At 46.0% G+C, this 20,687-nt stretch overlaps 1 protein-coding gene across 17 annotated transcripts in view; it reads left to right on the forward strand.

Annotated features, from left to right (window-relative positions):
- Positions 1 to 20,687, forward strand: part of LOC147098633 (calcium/calmodulin-dependent protein kinase type II subunit gamma) — a 442,156-nt gene that overhangs the window by 281,237 nt on the left and 140,232 nt on the right. For all 17 annotated transcript variants that reach the window (XM_085970577.1, XM_085970580.1, XM_085970582.1 and 14 more), the window contains exon 5: positions 9,579 to 9,644. In XM_085970577.1, the coding sequence (XP_085826703.1) occupies positions 9,579 to 9,644 (66 nt within the window). The remainder of the gene's footprint in view (positions 1 to 9,578; positions 9,645 to 20,687) is intronic.

Here is a 20,687-nt window from a genome sequence, read left to right on the forward strand (position 1 = left end):
AAAGCAAACCAAGCACTAGGGCTTATTTCTAGAAGGACAGAATTGAAAAGTAGGGAAGTTATGCTAAACCTGTATCGAACCTTGGTTAGACCACACTTGGAGTGCTGCGTACAGTTCTGGTCGCCATATTATAAAAAGGATATAGAGGCACTGGAGAGGGTGCAGGCAAGATTTACAAGGATGATAACAGAAATGCAAGGTTATACCTATCAGGAAAGGATAAACAGGCTGGGTCTCTTTTCTCTTGAAAAGGGAAGGCTTGAGGGGTGACCTAATAGAGGTCTTTAAAATCATGAACGGTTTTGATAGCGTAGATACAGAGAGAATGTTTCCACTTGTGGGGAAGAGCATAACTAGAGGCCATCAAGATAAGATAGTCACCAAGAAATCAAATAGGGAATTCAGAAGAAACTTCTTTACCCAGAGAGTGGTGAGAATGTGGAACTCGTATAGTATAGATGCATTTAAGAGGCGGTTAGATAAGCATATGAGGGAGAAGGGAATAGAGGGTTACGCTGACCGGGTTAGATGAGGAAAGACGGGAGGAGGCTCGAGTGGAGCATAAACGCCGGCATGGACTGGTTGGGCCGAATGGCCTGTTTCTGTGCTGGATATCCTATGTAATCCTATGAAACGTGGCAGACAATCTGCGCACAGCAAGCTCCCACAAACAGCAATGACGTAACTGACCAGATCATCTGCTTTAGATGTTGGTTGAGGGATAAAATGTTGGCCAGGACACTGGGAGAACTCCCCTGCTCTTCTTTGGAAATAATGCCATAGGATCTTTTACCTGAGAGAGCAGACGTCTCACCCAAAAGACGGCACCTCCGACAGTGCAGCACTCCCTCGGTAGTGCGCTGGAGTGTCGGCCTGGATTTTTGTGCTCAAGTCTCTGGACTAGAACCCACGACCTCCTGACTCAGAGGTAAGAGTGCAACTCACTGAGCCATGGCTGACACTGCGGGAGGAGTTAGTAAGTCATTCGGGAAAAACTATATTTAGTGTAATAAAAACAGAAAATGCTGGAAATACTCAGCAGGTCAGGTAGCATCTGTGGAGAGAGAAACAGAGTCAGCGTTTCAGGTCAGTAGGTGTCAGACCGTTGGGATTCTTGCCTCATGGTAGAGGCAGGTAACGTATTCGAGCGAGGAGCTTTCCTTCTCAATTTTGCTTCTCATTTACTCCCGTCAAATGCAACAATTTAAATCATCGCTACCATGTTAATCAGTTAACGACCATCCGTCACAGCCACCTTCTGCTTTGTTGTGACTGACCTATGGATCCATTTGCCGTGATCTCCACGCTACAGATGTGTATTGCTTGAACTTTTTAATCATTGAAAACCAGTAGGATCAAGCAGACCTGTTGCAGAGTTTAATCATCTTGTAGTCTGTGCTGCTGACGTGGTTTCCGCAGTGGAAGCCAAGCATTTTCACCAGCAGGACACAGATTTAAGGTGATGGGCAAAAGAACCAGCGTTGAGATTAGGAGAAACTTTTTTACGCAGCGAGGAATGCGCTGCCTGAAAGGGCGGTGGAAGCAGATTCAAGAATAACTTTCAAAAGGGAATTGGTTGAATACTTGAAGGGGAAAAATTTGCAGGGTTGCAGGGCAAGAGCAGGGGAGTGGGACTAATCGGATAGCTCTTTCACAATGGCGGCCTCCTGTGCTGTATCATTCTATGATTTCTGTTCATTATTTTGTACCCTAAAGCTCCCAATTCTCACACTTAAAAAATTCTGTAGATATTTCTAGGTGGTTCCCCCACCGCCTCCATCATCTAGAATGTGTCCTGTTCGTCATTCCTCTGGTAGACGATGGGGCAGGTGTCTTGCCTGCTCCCTGAAGCCATGACCTGCCCAGGAGTGACTGTTCCCTTCATCCATCCTCAGCAGTCCCACTCGATGCAGCCCAGACTGGGAACTAAGAAAGAAACAAAGACTTTAATTTCTGTAGCGCCTTTCACGGCCACCGGACGGCCCAAAGCACTTTACAGCCAATGAAGTACTTTTTGAAGTGGAGTCACTGTTGTAATGTGGGAAACGCGGCAGCCAATTTGCGCACAGGAAGCTCCCACAAACAGCAATGTGATAATGACCAGATAATCTGTATTTGTTATGTTGGCTGAGGGCTAAATATTGGCCAGGACACCGGGAATAACTTCCCTGCTCTTCGAAATAGTGCCATGGGATCTTTTACTGAAAGCGTAGACAGGGCCTCGGTTTAATGTCTCATCCGAAAGACGGCACCTCCGACAGTGCTGCACTCCATCCGAGAGGGGATCTCATTGAAACTTATAACATTCTAACAGGACTAGACAGACTAGATGCAGAAAGGATGTTCCCGATGGCGGGGGAGTCCAGAACCAGGGGTCACAGTCTAAGGATAAGGGGTAAGCCATTTAGGACTGAGATGAGGAGGAATTTCTTCACCCAGAGAGTGGTGAACCTGTGGAATTCTCTACCACAGAAGGCAGTTGAGGTCAACTTATTAAATATATTCAAGAAGGAGTTAGATATATTTCTTAAGGCTAAAGGGATCAAGGGATATGGGGATGGGACTTGAACCCACAAGTTTCTGACTCAGGCGAGTGTGCTACCCACTGAGCCACAGCGGACTCACCCAGGTTTGAGCCTTGGTCTATACTGTTACCCGGTCCCAGCCAATGCAACAGCAGGAGTGGAACAATCAGTAGCTAGCGAAGGGGGGCGGGAAAAGAATCAGCCAAGGCTCTTGCATCTGATTGCTATCCAGCGAAACCCCGAAATAAGGGTCATGTTTGTGGACAACAGCAGAGAATAGGGTTGTGGTTGAAGCACATCGTGGTTGAATAGCCACTTTATCACTGCCGAGGCTCACATACACAGAAAGCCACTTGAGCTAGGTACATGGATAGCTATGTAACCATTGCCCCAATATTGGAGGAAAGAGGATGGAACTCGAAGGGAAAATTTGTGTTTCAGAAATAATTTCTTGTTTAGTGTTAATTATATTCCAAATCTTAATAGAGAAATTTATTGTTCGTAGTGTTGTCATCTTGTGTTGCAATAAAGTGCCAGTATTTTTTTTATTCATGAGATGTGGGCGTCGCTGGCAAGGGCAGCATTTATTGCCCATTCCTAATTGCCCTTGAGAAGGTGGTGGTGAGCCGCCATTTCAGAGGGTAGTTAAGTGTCAACCACAGTGCTGTGGGTCTGGAGTCACAGATTCCCTTTTCCCTAAAGGACATTAGTGAGCCAGATGGGATTTTACCAACAATCCGATAGTTCCATTACTGATGCTAGCTTTTTATTCTAAATTTATTTAATTGAATTTCAATTCCCCAGCTGCCGTGGTGGGATTTGAACTCATATATTTCCGGATCATTAGTCTAGGCCTCTGGATTACTAGTCCAGTGGCATAACCACTGTGCTACCGTATCCCCCGTATAAGAGCTGACTTAAATCTTTGATAGATTTGAATGACAGAAAACAGACTACTTGTACGAAGCGACTGAATGTTCGAGCTCAAAGGATATGTTTTATTTTATGTCATTGGGTTTAACATGTTCACACAACAATTTGGGTCCGTTTGTTTAAAAGTAGCGCAACAGAAATATGCTGCCCCGCGCCCTTTTGTGAGCATTCTACTCTTCTCGTTGCTGTGCAAAAGCCTGAAGGTTGTGACAACAGGCGAACCGAACTGTTCAAGAAAGCGAATCGTGAATCTAGCTCGGTTTTGTTTTGTTGCGATGCCCTCCTGGCTGTGTGAGAGACGCACAGCAGCCTTGCACTATCGGCTGCTGCACAATGTGAGGCTCCCTCTTGAGAACTGTGCAGGGATTCAAGGTAGGGCCATGTATTAAAAAAAAACAAGATTAAGATGAAAGATAAAACAAAGACTTTGTTTTTAAGTGCCCTGGGCAACAGAGAGGCAGGGGATGGGGGGGGTGGGGGAAAGACGAGGAACAGTAGTATCAAAGGATCCAATCTCCCAACATGCAGAGAGAGGGACGGCTGGAATTTCTGCCTTCGATTCTCCCATGGTTTCCAAGACACACCATAAATAGTCATTGAAGCAGAAACTGAAATTTCATAAATCATTCTGCTAACTCTGATGTCAATCTATTAAAGAAATGGAATCTATTTAAAGTACACTTCCCTCCCTTCACATTCCTCTTAATGGATATAACTTTTTTACCCGTTCACAGACAAGGAACTTGTTGACAATATTAACAGGCGAATATTAAGTGCACCGATGTTCTTTGGTCCACACTTCTGACAGAGTCGTTTAACCCATTCAAAATAAACGGGTTAACCCCCATCAGCGAGGGACTTCTTACAAACATGTGACATGTTCGTCCGCTAACGTCAGCAGGATCTTTCAGTCTTCTTCTTTTCACTTGAGGCTTCTGCTTGTTGGGGCGGGGCGGGGGGGGGGGGGGCGGAAAGAGACCAAAACTAGGGGCCATAAATATAAGACAGTCACTAATCAATCCAATCGGCAATTCAGGAGAAGCTTCTTCACCAAGAGAGTGGTGAGAATGTGGAACTCTCTACCGCAGGGAGTGGTTGAGGCGACTAGCATAGATGCATTTTAAGTGGAGGCTAGATCAGCACGTGAGGGAGAAGGGAGAATGCTGATTGGGTGAGATGAAGAGGGGTGGAAGAAGGCTCATGTGGCTAGACCGGTTGAGCCAAATGGCCTGTTTCTGCGCTGTAAATTCGATGTAATTGTACTAGTGCTGGTGGACATTGCCTTATCCTCGAAAGTTATTGGTTACATCAGTAATGGTTACTTGTTGACAAGGGTAAAAATGAGTTGAACTTTTTTTTTGGGGGTGGGGGGCGGTGGAGACACTACACTAAGACACTCTGAGTTGAAGGGATGAGAAAGAAGGAAACCATGCATTTACACAACAAATCTTCAGATCTCCTGGGATGTCCTAAAGCACAGTGACGTAATAAAACTCTACGCACTTGGTTCGAGTATAAAGCAAGGCTTTAATCAACTTGTTTCAAAACATGGAGGTCTAGTTGTACTTCACTAGTTCCTGTTTACAAAATGTCCTGGACAAGCTGGGTCCACGCCCGAGTATTTATACTCCTTGGTCGGCGCCACCAGCTGGCCGTCCAGTGTTATTTCATGAGTCTTTCTTCATGGATCATAAGATTCATAACACACATCACATACAACGAATTGGTTTGAAGTGTGATTACCGTTCTTGCATTGATCGACATGGCGCGCAGCAAGGCCCGATATACTCGTGCTCCAGAGACTTGAGTACATACTCTAGGCTGGCACTCCCAGTGCAGTGCTGAGGGAGTGCCGCACTGTCGGAGGGGCTGTCTTTCGGATCAGACGTTAAACCGAGGCCCCGTCTGCCCTCTCAGGTGGACGTAAAATATCACTATTTCAAAGAGCAGGGGAGTTCTCCCCAGTGTCCTGGGGCCAATATTTATCCCTCAATCAACATAACAAAAACAGATTATCTGGTCAGTATCTCATTGCTGTTGGTGGGATCTTGCTGTGCACAAATTGGCTGCTGCGTTTCCTACATTACAACAGTGACTGCACTTCAAAAAGTACTTCATTGGCTGTTAAGCGCTTTTGGGACTTCTTGAGGTTGTGGAAGTCGCTATAGAAATGCAAGTCCTTCTTCCTTTATAGACGGCAATGAGATGAATAACCAGTCCGTGTGTTTTTGGTTCTGTTGGATGAGGGCGCAATGATGGCCAGTATACCTGGGGGACTCTCAGCTCCTCTCTTGGAGTGGTGTCATGGAATATCTGAACAGTTACACTTATGCTCCCTTGTTACCAATTGGCTGACCAGTCAAAATAATCTTTCACTCTTTACCCTCCTTCCCTTTCATAATTTAGATCACTTCTGTTAGATTCCCCCCCTTAGGTCTTTTCTGCTCCTGTTAATGCAGCCCTAATTGTTCAAGTCTTCCATTCAAACTGTATCTGCTCATTCCTGGACTCATCCTTGTGGCTCTCTGTTGAACCTTTCCCATAGTTCCAACATCACTGTTATAGTGGGGTGCCCAAACTACACGGTAGTCCCTGACCAAATCCCCATTTCTTTCACCTGGTAATCCATTCCGTCATCTCCAGTCATTCTCCGGTTGTCAGAATTACTTTTCAGCCCCCAATTTTCTGGGGGGTTGGCGGGGGGGGGGGGTGGAATATGTTGGCGTTGGCATTGAAAAGCTGAGCTTTTTCTTAAGAACAGGACAGACCTCCTCTCCAGCTCCACGGTAGCATGGCACTTGGGGGCTGCAGGCATTGAAAAAAATTAGGAACACAGGAATAAGGAGTAGGCCATTCAGTCCCTCGAGATTGTTCTGCCATTCAGTCAGAGCATGGCTGATCTGTACCTCAACTTCATTTACCCGCCTTTGATCCATATTGTTTTTATTTGTTCCCTCAAACTTCTGGGCTGACCATTTCACCCTTGACTTTCTGCGGGAGATATCCACGTAGAGTGTTAAGCAACAACAACTTCCATTTATACAGCGCCTTTAACGTAACATTATGTCCCAAGGCGCTTCATAGGAGCGTTATCAGTCAATATTTGACACTGAGCCACAGAGATATTAGGACAGGTGACCAAAAGCTTGGTCAAAGAGGTAGGTTTTAAGGAGTATCTTAAAGGAGGCGAGAGAGAGGTAGAGGGATTTAAGGAGGGAATTCCAGAGCTTAGGGAAAAATAAAGGCAAAAAACTGGCAGCTAGATATATAAATATTCAGAGACTAGGCCGACAAGGGAAAATGGCACAATACTGTAAAAATTCAAATTTACGCCAACAGCAAGCCATTGATACCCATGAGTGGGAAATCTCGGTCATTGAGTGCAAGGAAATACTCTACTGGTATAAGGGATGGGATCTGTACAGGTACGTTCCTGGTTAACAAGTTCTGGCCTTCGTAGCGAGAGGGTTCGCGTACAGGAGCAAGGATGTCTTGCTGCAGTTGTACAGGGCCTTGGTGAGACCACACCTTGACTGTTGTGTGCAGTTTTGGTCGCCTTATCTGAGGAAGGATGATCTTGCCATGGAGGGAGTGCAGCGAAGATTCACCAGACTGATACCTGGGATGGCAGTAATGACGTATGAGGAGAGATTGGGTCGATTGGGCTTATCTTCGCTGGAGTTTAGAAGAATGAGAGGGGATCTCATTGAAACTTATAAAATTCTAACAGGACTAGACAGACTAGATGCAGGAAGGATGTTCCCGATGGCCGGGGAGTCCAGAACCGGGGGTCACTGTCTAAAGATAAGGGGTAAGCCATTTAAGACAGAGATGAGGAGGAATTTCTTCACCCAGAGAGTGGTGAACCTGTGGAATTCTCTACCACAGAAGGCAGTGGAGGCCAATTCATTAAATATTCAAGAAGGAGTTAGATATATTTCTTAAGGCTAAAGGGATCAAGGGATATGGGGAGAAGGCAGAGACAGGGTACTGAATTTGGATGATCAGCCATGATCTCATTGAATGGCGGAGCAGGCTCGAGGGGCCGAATGGCCTACTCCTGCTCCTAGTTTCTATGTTTACATTTCACCACATGCAGGAGGGTGTCTTTACTTTCAGGAGGAGAAACAGTAGACACTATGCAGGATGGAAGGGAGAATATGGGAAGGGTGAGGGTGTGAGATGAAGGCACCTTCTGAGAGAAGACCGTGAAGGAGATCTCAGAAAGCAGGGAGCGAGGTGACAATACGGAGTGAGCCAGGGAGAGAATCAAACCTTGTTAGCTGTCAGTCTTGATTCTTGTGGTAATCTTATTTCCGAAACAAGAACCACAGTCGTTGGTTGTACTGAAACTGTTAAGACCTGTGATTGCCACTCCCCAGATCCTAATGTGTTAATGTTCCCCGCCTTAAGAAATTCTCTTGTCACGGACCTAATTGAACATTGAAAAATAAAAGTGACACTGCTCACTTATGAAACTACTAAGCCTAGACATAGACCCAGCTTTAGTTTATTTCAAATATACTCATGGATACAGTCATCATGTTTTGTTGTCTTAACGTTTTTCATTATATCAAGATTGGGTTTATTTAGTCCTGTGCACTGACAGTGAACATACAAGGTAAGGTCTGGGTCTATACTCATTGGAGTTTAGAAGAATGAGAGGTGATCTTATTGAAACATATAAGATTCTGAGGGGGTTGGACAGGGTAGATGCCAAGAGGATGTTTCCCTTGTCATGGAATCTAGAACTAGGGGGCATAGTCTCAGGATAAGGGGTCGCCCATTTAAGACGGAGATGAGGAGGAATTTCTTTTCTCTGAGGGTCGTGAATCTTTGGAATTCTCTTCCCCGGAGAGCTGTGGAGGCGGAGTCAGTGAATATATTCAAGGCGGAGATAGACAGATATTTGAGCAACAGGGGAGTCAAGGGTTATGGGGAGCGGGCGGGAAAGTGGAGTTGAGGCCAAGATCGGATCAGCCATGATCTCATTAAATGGCGGAGCAGGCTCGAGGGGCTGAATGGCCGACTCCTGCTCCTATTTCTTATGTTCTTAAGTAAGGAGGGGTAAAAATATTGAATGTGAACTGTAACAGAAAGAGGAAAGGCAGGCTGGCTCCGCAACAGAACAGTGCTGAGGGTTCCACCCAAAATACCATGAAGAACTTCTGCCGGATTCTCCTAATCTCCCTCTGTACATTTAGAGGGCGAATCAGTGGAAACACTGGAATAACGGCACTAATAGCCGTTTCTAGCCCTTCACGCTGTTTCTCCGGGGGGGGGGGGGGCGCCCTTGCTGGTCCTGAGGCGGTCAGCCCAGAAGCTAAGTTAGGACGGGAGCTCGGGAGAGTCCGCGGGAATCCCTGTCTTTTTTTCTCTCCTCCAGACGCTGCCCGATCTGTTTTTAGGCATTTCCGACGGCTTCTGTTTGTGTATATTAGCTCGTTTCAGAATGGGCGCCTCTCTGCCCGCACTGGAGCTGGTTGGCAGCGGCTTGAAGCCGCTACCTGATTCAAGGAACACCGGCCATGTCATCATTCCGCGCTGATTGTAAGGAAACAGACACTTCAATTGTTTCTTGTAATAAACCTTGATCTGAGAGGAATTCATCTGTGTGGAGTAGAAGATAATGAATAATAAATTCTCATCTTGGAACATGCCTCTGTAAATACAGAGACAGCTGAAGGGCTTATGCTGATTCGTTCATGATAATACGGGGCATACATAATGTTCAGTGAAATGATTTTGTCGAGTCAAACTTCAATTCTCCGTGAATTGTTGAGACATGATTGAGGATTGAAACTCTATTTCACATTGGCCTTGAGAATAATCAGTAATACCACTGCTGAAAGTACATCTCGTGATGCTCGAGTGAGAGAGAGAGAGAGAGAGCTGAGGGCAGAATAAGCTGAGGATTTGGTGATCCTTGCCACAGATGCTTGATTAACAGTGTTGCTGATGTAGGCCAGATAATTGCTTAGGAACGCTGCTGGGACGATTGAAAGTGTGTGGGAGGGATGTCTACCAACGCGCGCAGTCAGGTATAATCACCGTGCTCCTCTGATTGCTGCTTTCACTCTCTTCAATGTCTGCATTTTTTTTTTTAATTTGAATTTGTAGGGTCACTGGCGGAGAACTGTTTGAAGACATTGTGGCCAGGGAATACTACAGTGAAGCAGATGCAAGGTAGGCAGCCCAACAAGTATGCTGGACTCCATGCTGTCTTTTTTTCCTTCTCCCCCAGGAGCTTTGTTAATGATGCTGACTGAACAGGAAACAAAGACATTTTCATGGTGTTTGTCGATCTTCAGAAACCCAGGAAAATGTCTGAAGTACTGGTTCAGGGCAGGTTACAAAGATTGGCTCAAATTTTTGGGCTGGAGGCTACTTGCACAATCCAAATGTTTCTCCCGACATGATTGACCTGAAACCCAGGAGCCGATGAGCATTTTGTCAGCTTGCTGTTACATTTAGGTGTTCGTGGATACAGTCGTCGTGTCTCGTGGTCTTCGCGTTTTTCATTTGTATCAAGACTGGGTTTATTTAGTCCTGTGCACTGATGGCGAACGTACAAGGTAAGGTCTGGACCAAACTCTGACTGCCTCAGTTATACCTCGAATCCATAGGTAACTGTAATCGGAAGACTGAGGATGTGCAAAATAAGGGGTAGTAAGAAGAGGATTGAGAGGACTGACGAGAGGTTGTTGGGATGTATTGTTGACCATCACAAGAGAAAGGGTTTCGGGGCAAGAATGGCTGAGCAGTGGGTGTCAATCAGCAAACACCCAGGTAGATGTAGAGCCATCATAGAAACATAGAAGATAGGAGCAGGGTAGGCCCTTCGAGCCTGCTCCGCCATTCAATGAGATCATGGCTGATCATTCAAATTCAGTACCCTGTCCCTGCCTTCTCCCCATATCCCTTGATCCCTTTAGCCTTAAGAAATATATCCAACTCCTTCTTGAATATATTTAATGAACTGACCTCCACCGCCCCCTGTGGCAGAGAATTCCACAGGTTCACCACTCTCTGGGTGAAGAAATTCCTCCTCATTTCAGTCCTAAATGGCTTACCCCTTATCCTTAGACTGTGACCCCTGGTTCTGGACTCCCCGGCCATCAGAAACATCCTTCCTGCATCTAGTCCAGTCCTGACAGAATTTTATAGGTTTCGATGAGATCCCCTCTCAATCTTCTAAACTCCAGTGAGTATAAGCCCAATCGACACAATCTCTCCTCATACGTCATTCCTGCCATCTCGGGTATCAGCCTGGTGAATCTTCGCTGCACTCCTTCCATGGCAAGAACGTCCTTCCTCAGATAAGGCGACCAAAACAGCACACAATACTCAAGGTGCGGTCTCACCAAGGCCCTGTACAACTGTAGCAAGACATCCTTGTTCCTGTACTCGAACCCTCTCGCTACAAAGGCCAACATACCATTTGCCTTCTTAACCGCCTGCTGCACCTGCATGCTTACCTTCAGCGACTGGTGCACAAGAACACCCAGGTCTCTTTGCACTTCCCCTTCTCCCAATCTATTGCCATTCAAATAATAATCTGCCTTCCTGTTCCCATGATGATGCCTAGCAACACTCACTGACCAAAGTAATAGCCTTTGTGGTATTAGCCAACAAGCCCTTATTGGTAACGCATTCCTTTGTGCACTTTTTAAAAAAGAAAAGCATTAATCCGGTTATATCATCGAATTTATAGCACAGAAGGAGGCCATTTGGCCTGTCATAGCGGTGTATCATCCTCATCACCATTGTAGCATGCTCCTTCAGAGCGTTGCTTGGTGGATTGTACATCTCCAACTCTCACGGTCCTTGGCTCTCCTCATGGCTGAGAAGATGCGGATATTCTGGGACCCGCGGCCAGCTGTATCGGCCGAGAGCCAGATGCTTCTTGACCTTGCAAGGGAATGTTTGCAGGTCTTCGGAGGACAGACTTCCTCCCTGCATCTACCCTGTCGAGCCCTGTAAGAATTTTGTGTGTTTCAATGAGATCACCTCTCATTCTTCTAAACTCTAGAGAATATGGGCCTAGTCTACTCAATCTCTCCTGATGGGACAATCCCCCCATCCCAGGAACCAGTCATAAGAGATGGCATGGAGATAGGGAAGTGAATAAAGACTTATGTAAAGAAATGGGAGAACTACCACCTAGTCAAGATGATGCAGTGTTTAGTCCAGTTTGCATTATTTACCACACGTTATTATGGACCATCTAGACTGAGAGAGAAGAGCGATCCTTCTTCTTTTGACAAGATAATTCCTATTCTCAAAAAAAAAAAAAAAATCCATAGTAATAATGAATGTATTGATCACAAGGTAGGACAAAGGTACAGGAATATTGCACTTAAGTGACTGGTGGCATTTAGTAAGACACAAGCTGAAGACAGTAGGCCATGTTCCAGGTGACTCCTGCAACCCTAGGACTAACGTTTCAGTGAGATGTCGTTAGTTTGGAACAGTTTCTAATTAACCGGGATTGCTCTCACCCTATCAGAGGAACCATGGCTGCGACGTGACATGTCAAGTGAGTTGCTTTTGTTTCGTCCTTCTACCTCCGAGCCACAAACTGTTTCCCCACACGCAAGATATTACGAAGTAATTGCAGGAACCGTGATGCCCTTTGATCAGGGAGTCCAATTTGGTTGGGCTATACTGCTACCCAGAGTTGATCGGAGAGGACTAAATCATACGTTACCTGTAAAGTCTCGTTTCCAGCGTGCACCTTATCGCGCGACAGTTGTCACAAATCAAGGTGTCAAAAGTACAAACCTAAAAAAGACACAGTCCTTTCCCTGGTGGCTTACCTGACTTTCGAGAGCCCGCCTGTTTCCCCAAGGTAGAAGCCAGGAATTTACAGGCCGCTGTCCCATCTGCTCCCAGCAAATAGCCTCCAGTCGACCTCGAGATGTGTTTGTATAGGTGGCCTTAAAGGGAACCCCAGATGATCTGTGAGCAACACCACAGGGGATCAGCTAGCAGAAGGAAAAACCAGCCACAACTCCCGAGAGTTGCCCTGTCAGGTTCTCTTTGGGCTGACTGACTGGGACCCGCTACAATGCAGCTCATTTATTTTTATATTCATTCCTGGGATGTGGGCGTCGCTGGCGAGGCCAGCATTTATTGCCCATCCCTAATTGCCCTCGAGAAGGTGGTGGTGAGCCGCTGCCTTGAACCCCTGCAATCTGTGAGGTGAAGTTGCTCCCACAGTGCTGTTAGGGAGGGAGTTCCGGGATTTTGACCCAGCGACGATGGAGGAACGGCCGATATATGTCCAAGTCAGGATGGTGTGCGACTTGGAGGGGAACTTGGAGGTGGAGGTGTTCCCATGCGCCTGCTGCCCTTGTCCTTCTAGGTGGTAGAAGTATTAGTACCATAAGCAAGTAGCAAGAATTTTTTTTTAAATCAACTACAATTCATGTTTGTAATAATTAGGAGAGCTTTTCAGAATTATGACTTAGAGTGGCATTTGCTACTTGTTCGGTTTGTTCTCATTCTTTGTTTTGAGATTGTGATTAGGAATATTACATCCTTGGAAACCTTAACCTTTCTCAAGAGACCAAATGAGCTGGAACTTGCAACCCTGACCCAAGATGTTATTTTTCCCAACGGGGAATTGTCAACTAAAGGTAGAATCATACAGAAGGAGGCCATTTGGCCCGTCGTGCCTGTGCCGGCTCTTTGAAAGAGCTCTCCGATTAGCCCCACTCGCCCCTGCTCTTTCCCCATAGCCCTGAACATTTTCCTTTTCAAGTATTTATCCAATTTCCTTTTGAAAGTTACGATTGAATCTGCTTTCACCGCCCTTTCAGGCAGCGCATTCCAGATCACAACAACTCGCTGCGTAAAACAAAATTCTCACCTCCCCATGTTTCTTTTGCCAATGGCCTCAAATGGGCAAGTTACTAAAACTAATGGGCTCGCCAGATTATTACAACCGAGCATGTTACGCAGGTGCGCCTGGTTTAAAAACGTACTGGTTATAAATGATGGATTTTTTAACCAATACAAAATTTTTTCCACGAATGTTTCTGCTTGCTAACTGTTTCACAAGGGGCAATTCTTAACAATATAAATAATCAGGTTGTTTGTTTTAATCACACGTGTTCAAACACAAAGGGAACAATTTTAACCCTACTTGCTTAGAAGAAACCTGGCGGGCAGTTAAAATTGCCCTGGGTTCTTACCAGTCCGAAATCCGCCGTGATCGCAACATCTGCAATTTTAACCTGCTCTCCTGAGCAGGCAGCGAGGACAGGCGCCCAGAGCCAACAGGGTCCTTCTTAATATAGGCACGTTGCGGCCCGATGACATAATTGAGACCCGACTGTAATTTTAACTCGGGCCTGAGCGGGGAATCCACCTGGAGTTAAAATCGGGGCCATTTCTTCACAGTTACTTCAAATTCCAGTCCATTGTTGTGTGAAGTTGTCATGTCTTGGAGAATGAACCACATCTATAGAGGCTTTTTACAGTTCATTTCAAAGGTGGACATCATACCCTGTCCCTTACTTTATCAGAAGGCCCACTTATGGCTTGAAATTCCTTCATGCATTATATTTATCCACAGGCAAAGTCCTAGTCGGTTCATGACATGACCTGAAACGCATGAAGGAGTTTCTAAATCATTAATTAAAGGTTTTAGCTTTGAAAGAGCCATTCTTAAAGCTGCAGTACATCGCCGCATTATAACCTTTAGAACTGAGGAAGGCCTGGTAAAGGGAAGGCCCCAGGTTAGCTGGCATTGGACTTGCCCTGGTGGGCACCTTTACCGATCTAGACCAGATTACCCTGGAGTGGGGTGGGGGAGGAGAGAAATCCCTTCCATTACTGCTCAAGCGTGCCACCTGGTGGGCCAACATCCACAGCCGATGTACCTGGGCTGGGCCTTCTCATCGACTGTCGATACCACGTTTTTTTAAATGGTGAGGGAAGAATTGGGGAAACATCATTTCACTGATTCTGGGGCGGGGGGCCAGAATTTAGCGAGGACACAAATGCACAATGCAACTGCCGTGTTTTACTTCATAAAAGAAAAAAGAATAATCCTTTTAAAATGATGCCCAAATGGAGAGAAGACACAGGTCAGCCACGATGTAATTAAAAGGCGGAACGGGCTCGAAGGGCTGAATGGCCTCCTGCTGTTCCGACGGTTATATTGAAAGAATGTACTGTGTAATTCTACCACAGTTTATGAAACGTTGGATCAGTAGAGCTTTAAATTGTGATTTTAAAACAATTTTTTTTTACATAAACCAAAGGTAAAGTTGATGGCAAAAAGGGGCATCTCAACAACCTGGAGTACTGTCATCTTGTCCAACAATTCTCTCCAGGAAGGGAGGAGAAGAGGAATCTTGCAGCCCATCAGAGTGTCTGTGAACTCTGTGTTGCAGTCTATCGCAGTATTGAGTCTGTTCCTCCAGACTAGCGCGGTGCAATCTATGTAACAGTTCAGCAGACAGTTCCTCCTCTCCAGCTGTGAACTCTGCATTTTTGCCAGCTCCCACCACTCTTCAAACAGCAGCCTCCCGTGTCTCTCGGCCTTCTCTGTCTTTAGACGGTGAAAGCAGCTGTTCAGGAAGGCGGCTTCTGCCTCCCTCCGCCTCCAGCCCCTGTGGTTTAATTGTCGGAGATGGCCGCTCAAGAACCCATTGAAACGAGCCTTTCTCTCCAGGCAACCATTCAGGAGCCGATTGGAGCATTGATCCTGCCTCGTCATCCTCAAGTTTTGTCTTTGGTGTCCTAACCCGCACCAAGTCCCGCTCACCCATCACCCCTTGTGCTCGCTGACCGACATTGGCTCCCGGTTAAGCAACGCCTCGATTTTAAAAATTCTCACCCTTGTTTTCAACTCCCTCCATGACCTCACCCCTCCCTATTTCTAATCTCCTCCAGCCCCACAACCCCCTGAGATATCTGCGCTCCTCTAATTCTGGCCTCTGCGCATCCCTGATTTTAATCGCTCCACCATTGGTGGCCGTGCCTTCAGCTGCCTGGGCCCTAAGCTCTGGAATTCCCTCCCTAAACTTCTCCGCCTCTCTCTCCTCCTTTAAGACGCTCCTTAAAACCGACCTCTCATCTGCCCTAATATCTCTCAGATTTTGATAACGCTCCTGTGAGAAGCGCCTTGGGATGTTTTACGACGTTAAAGGTGCTATGTAAATGCACGTTGTTGCTGTTGTTTAGTTAGTGGGACAGTCACGTGGGAACAATTTAGGAACAGGAGGAGGCCATTCAGCCCCTCAGACCTCCGCCATTCATTTAGATCATGGCTGATTTGCATCTTAACTGCGATTCCCCTCCTTTGCTCCATATCCCTCGTTGCCCCCTAAAAAATCTAGTGATCTCAGTCTTGAAAGTGCCAATTGACCCCCAGCATGCAGCCTTTTGGGAGGGGAAGGGACTTCCAGATTTCGACTACCCTTTGTGTGGGGGAGAAATGTACTTCCTGACTGCCCTCCTGAATGTTCGCAATACATGATGTGACCCCCCCCCCCCCCCCCCAAAATGGTCTGCGAAAAAATATATCCTGTTGTACTGCAAATTAAACCCAAGGAAATGTTTTATTTCTGAAATGCACTGAAGATTTGAGGTTTAACCTCAGTTACCCTTCAGATGCAATAAGCGGGGGCCTCGCTGCTAATGGTGAGTCTCCGGACTTTGTTTCATGAGAGGCAAGATGCCCATAACTCGGGAGTGTAGAAGCACTGAGTTATTGTAGCCCTTCCCACAAGTTAAAGTGCACACTGACCCCAGCATCAAGAGTGAGATATCCTGTCTGTTATGCAACACAGATGGAGCCCTGCCTCTTAAGGCAGCTTTTAAATGAGTTTGTAAATACTGTCCCAGCTGTCGAGAATGAATTCACGTTTTGCCCGTCGTGAATCACCACTCTACAGGACGGTAAAAATCACCGTTCAGCCCCAGAGAATCTGGGCTTGGCAGCTAGTCTCTGGCACACTGCTTGTGCGAAATGGCTCCCTCTGTCATCTTGACAGAGGCACTAACCTTCTTAAAGTAGGCGCCTCCATCATTATGTTTCTATATTTCTTAAGGCTAAAGGGATCAAGGGATATGGGGAGAAAGCAGGGACAGGGTACTGAGTTTGGATGATCAGCCATGATCTCATTAAATGGCGGAGCAGGATCGAGGGGCCGAATGGCCTACTCCTGCTCCTATCTTCTATGTTTCTATCAAAATAGCAAAGGAAAGAATTCCGTACGCATGCGTTCAGTGCTTGTATCCAAGAGTGGGATTTCGGAGCTGAGGGTGAATCCACGACGAATACCCGTCGCCGAAATAGAACTCCCGTGTACTACAAACCTCACCCCACCCGCCTCGCTTTTTAAAGAATTCAAATCTATCTGGGCATAATATAAAAGTCTTGCTTCCCACACCAAGAATGGTCACACTTGAAAGTATCGCCTGCAAAGTCTGTTGTCACGTTTGCATAGAAACATAGAAGATAGGAGCAGGAGTAGGCCATTCGGCCCCTCGAGCCTGTTCCACCATTTAATGAGCTCATGGCTGATCATCCAATTTTAGTGCCCTGTCCCTGCTTTCTCCCCATATCCCTTGATCCCTTTAGCCTAAAAAAATATATCCAACTCCTTCTTGAATATATTTAATGAATTGGCCTCTACTGCCTTCTGTGGTAGAGAATTCCACAGGTTCACCACTCTCGGTGAAGAAATTCCTCCTCATCTCAGTCCTAAATGGCTTACCCTTTATCCTTAGACTGTGACTACCTCAACTATCATTAACAAAGTGACAACAAATTGAGCAAGTGTTATAAAAAGAGACACTCAGTCATAAATTGCTGGTATCCAATAATAAAATACTAAATTTCCTAAAATAGAAATGCACAGCAGAACCTTCTGGATCTGTAAAGAGAAAAGACTAATGTTAATGTTTTGGGTGTGAACCCTTCGTAACTGGGGTCTGGCTAAGGGCCTACATCCAAAGCACTAATGCATTCCTTAGCTGAGGAAGGATATACTTGCCTTGGAGGCGGTCCAACAAAGGTTCACTGGATTGATTCCTGGGATGAGAGGCTGTCCTATGAGGAGAGATTGTGTAGATTGGGCCTATACTCTCAAGTTTAGAAGAATGAGAGGTGATCTCATTGAAACATACAAGATTCTGAGGGGGATTGACGGTAGATGCTGAGAAAGACTTGCATTTATATAGCACCTTTGACAACCACCGGACGTCTCAAAGTGCCTTACAGCCAATGAAGTACTTTTTGAAGTGTAGTCACTGTTGTAATGTAGGAAACGCGGCAGCTAATTAGCGCACAGCAAGCACCCACAAACAGCAATGTGATAATGACCAGATAATCTGTTTTTGTTATGTTGGTTGAGGGATAACTATTGGCCAGGACACCAGGGATAACTCCCCTGCTGTTCTTCAAAATAGTGCCATAGGATCTTTTATGTCCACCTGAGAGCAGACGGGCCTCGGTTTAACGTCTCATCCGAAAGACGGCACCTCCGACAGTGCAGCACTCCCTCGGTACCGCACTGGGAGTGTCAGCCTAGCTTTATGTGCGCCAGTCCCTGGAGCGGGACTTGAAACCACAACCTTCTGGCTCAGAGGCAAGTGTGCTACCCACTGAGCCACAGCTGACACTAAGAATGTAAATAGCAGAGGATGGTTTTGATCCATCGACCTCTGGGTTATGGGCCCAGCATGCTTCCACTGCGCCACCCTGCTGTGCAGTGAGGTTGTTTCCCCTGGCTGGAGTATCTCGAACTAGGGGGCCTTGTCTCAGGATAAGGGGTCGGCCTTTTAAGACTGAGATGAGGAGGAATTTCTTCACTGAGGGTTGTGAATCTTTGGAATTTTCTGCCCCAAAGGGCTGTGAATGCTGAGTCTTTGAGTATATTCAAGGCTGAGATCGATAGATTTTTGGACTCTAGGGGGAATCAAGGGATATGGGGATCAGGTGGGAAAGTGGAATTGAAGTCGAAGATCAGCCATGATCTTATTGAGGGGCGGAGCAGGCTCGAGGGGCCGTACGGCCTAATTCTTATGTTATCCTCTCCCTTTCCAGTGCAACGGGAGAGTATATCCAGCACAAGTATTCATGAGCTGTCCAGTGGCCATTGCCTCCAAAGCCTCCAAAGCCAATCCATGACCATATTACAGAGAGATAATCATGGAATGATACAACACACAAGGAGGCCATTCAGCCCATCGTGCCCGTGCCAGCTCTTTGAAAGATTCTCTCCAATTAGTCCCAATTACCCCCCCCCTCCCTTTTCCTCCACAGCCCTGCGAAAAAAACTTTCCCCCCTTCAAGTATTTATCCCATTCCCTTTTGAAAGTTATTATCGAATCTGCTTCCACCGCCCTGTTAACACAGCCTATCTCAGGAATCGAAGCATCCTTTGCTTCAATGTTTTTGTTGAGCTTGAATTGCTGATGAACGGTTAAGTAGGAAGATTGGCAAATCGGCCGTTATTGCTTGCAGCTCATGTTTTAAATCAAGGAGCAAGACATCTTGGCAAAATATCTCTGCACGAAAGGGCCCGACGACTTCTACCGCCTGAAGTGGTGCCAAAAATGGAGGTCAACCATTTTTTCCCCAAACATACGCTGTTTGAAAGATGCCCTTTGAATTTGTACACGTACAATGAAACCAGCAATACACTTCAAACAGGAAGGCAATCAAAGAAAACATTTGCCCAATTAATTCACGGCTGAGACACTCGGCATTGAACTAAAGTGGGGGGATTAGATTATGGACGCTTTTTTTTTAAGTCCGCAAAAACGTGCCTTTAATGCTGAAGCACGAGAAACAAGGACTGAGAAAAATAAATCAAAATAACTCGAGCAGAACAAAAAGGGATTTAATCAGCAGCATTTATTGCCATGGCAACCAAACTCAATCTGTGTTTGTACGTGGCACTTGCTGCAATTGGGGGCGGCACACAGCTGGGAGGACGAGGGCTTTTGATTTATAATAAAATAGAAATATAGAATTGGCGTGTCAAAGAAAGGAAAAAGCAAGTTCAATTCCTCCACAAAAGATGGTAGCATTTTCTTAATCTTACAGCTGTGAGACAATCTTGTGCACAGAAGGGCCCGCGTGAACCCTTAAAACCCGCGTCACAGACACGAGCCTAATGCTCCATTTTATAAACTACAATACCCATTCTAACTCTGCGTGACGCAAGCGGCCCCATCGTTGCTGTTTCTACCGTCCGCTTTGAGGTTGGCCGAGGTGTAACTCGGCTTTCCAATTCTGATACTTTAAGATCAATAATTTAGTAACTTTTACTTCATTCTTCCTTACATGTGTATAGAATCATTGCATAATGCAGCACGGAAGGGGGCCAATCGGCCCATCGTGCCTGTGCCGGCTTTTTGAAAGAGCTCTCCAATTAGTCCCACTCCCCCCAGCTCTTTCCCCATAGCCCTGCACATGTTTTCCCTGCAGGTATTTATCCAACTCCCCTTTTGAAAGTTACTATTGAATTTGCTTCCACCGCCCTTTCAGGCAGCGCATTCCAGATCACAACAACTCGCTGCGTAAAACAAAATCTCCTCACCTCCCCTCTGATTCTTTTGCCAGTTATCTTAAACCTGTGTCCTCTGGTTACCGACACTTCTGCCACTCGAACCAGTTTCTCCTTGTTTACTCTTATCAAAACCCCTTCTTGATTTTGAACACTTCTATTAATTCTCCCCTTAACCTTCTCTGCTCTCAGGAGAACAGCCCCAGCTTCTCTAGTCTCTCCGCGTAATAGAAGTCTTGCATCCAGTGTGTGTGTCTGTCATCCTTCAAAGCATGAAAGGTATCAAAAAGAGGAGAAATAAAAAGCTGGTTTCTTCTAACCCAGAGCCGGAAACCTATGGGCACCTGTTGCTCTGCAAACCCTTCTCAACGACAGCTATTAGCCCCTCATTGACCTAAGGATGTGCCTATTCACAATTCGACCTTGGGATGTGAAGGGGTCACACATGTGAAGCATGGCTGCGGAATAATGCGGTACAACACTCCCGTCATTATAAGACAGCGTATCTTCGAGGTATGGTAGCTGGACGAGTGATCCAGAGGCCTGGACTAATGATCCGGAGACAATGAGTTCAAATCCCACCACAGCAACTGGGGTCTAAAATTCAGTTAATTAAATAAATCTGGAATAAAAAGTTAGTATCAGTAATGGTGACCGTGAAACTCCCGGATTGTTGTAAAAACCTATCTGGTTT

Source organism: Somniosus microcephalus, chromosome 29 (assembly GCF_052327205.1).
Source record: "Somniosus microcephalus isolate GS21.2 chromosome 29, FLI_Smic_1.0, whole genome shotgun sequence".
Taxonomy (NCBI): Eukaryota; Metazoa; Chordata; class Chondrichthyes; order Squaliformes; family Somniosidae; genus Somniosus; species Somniosus microcephalus.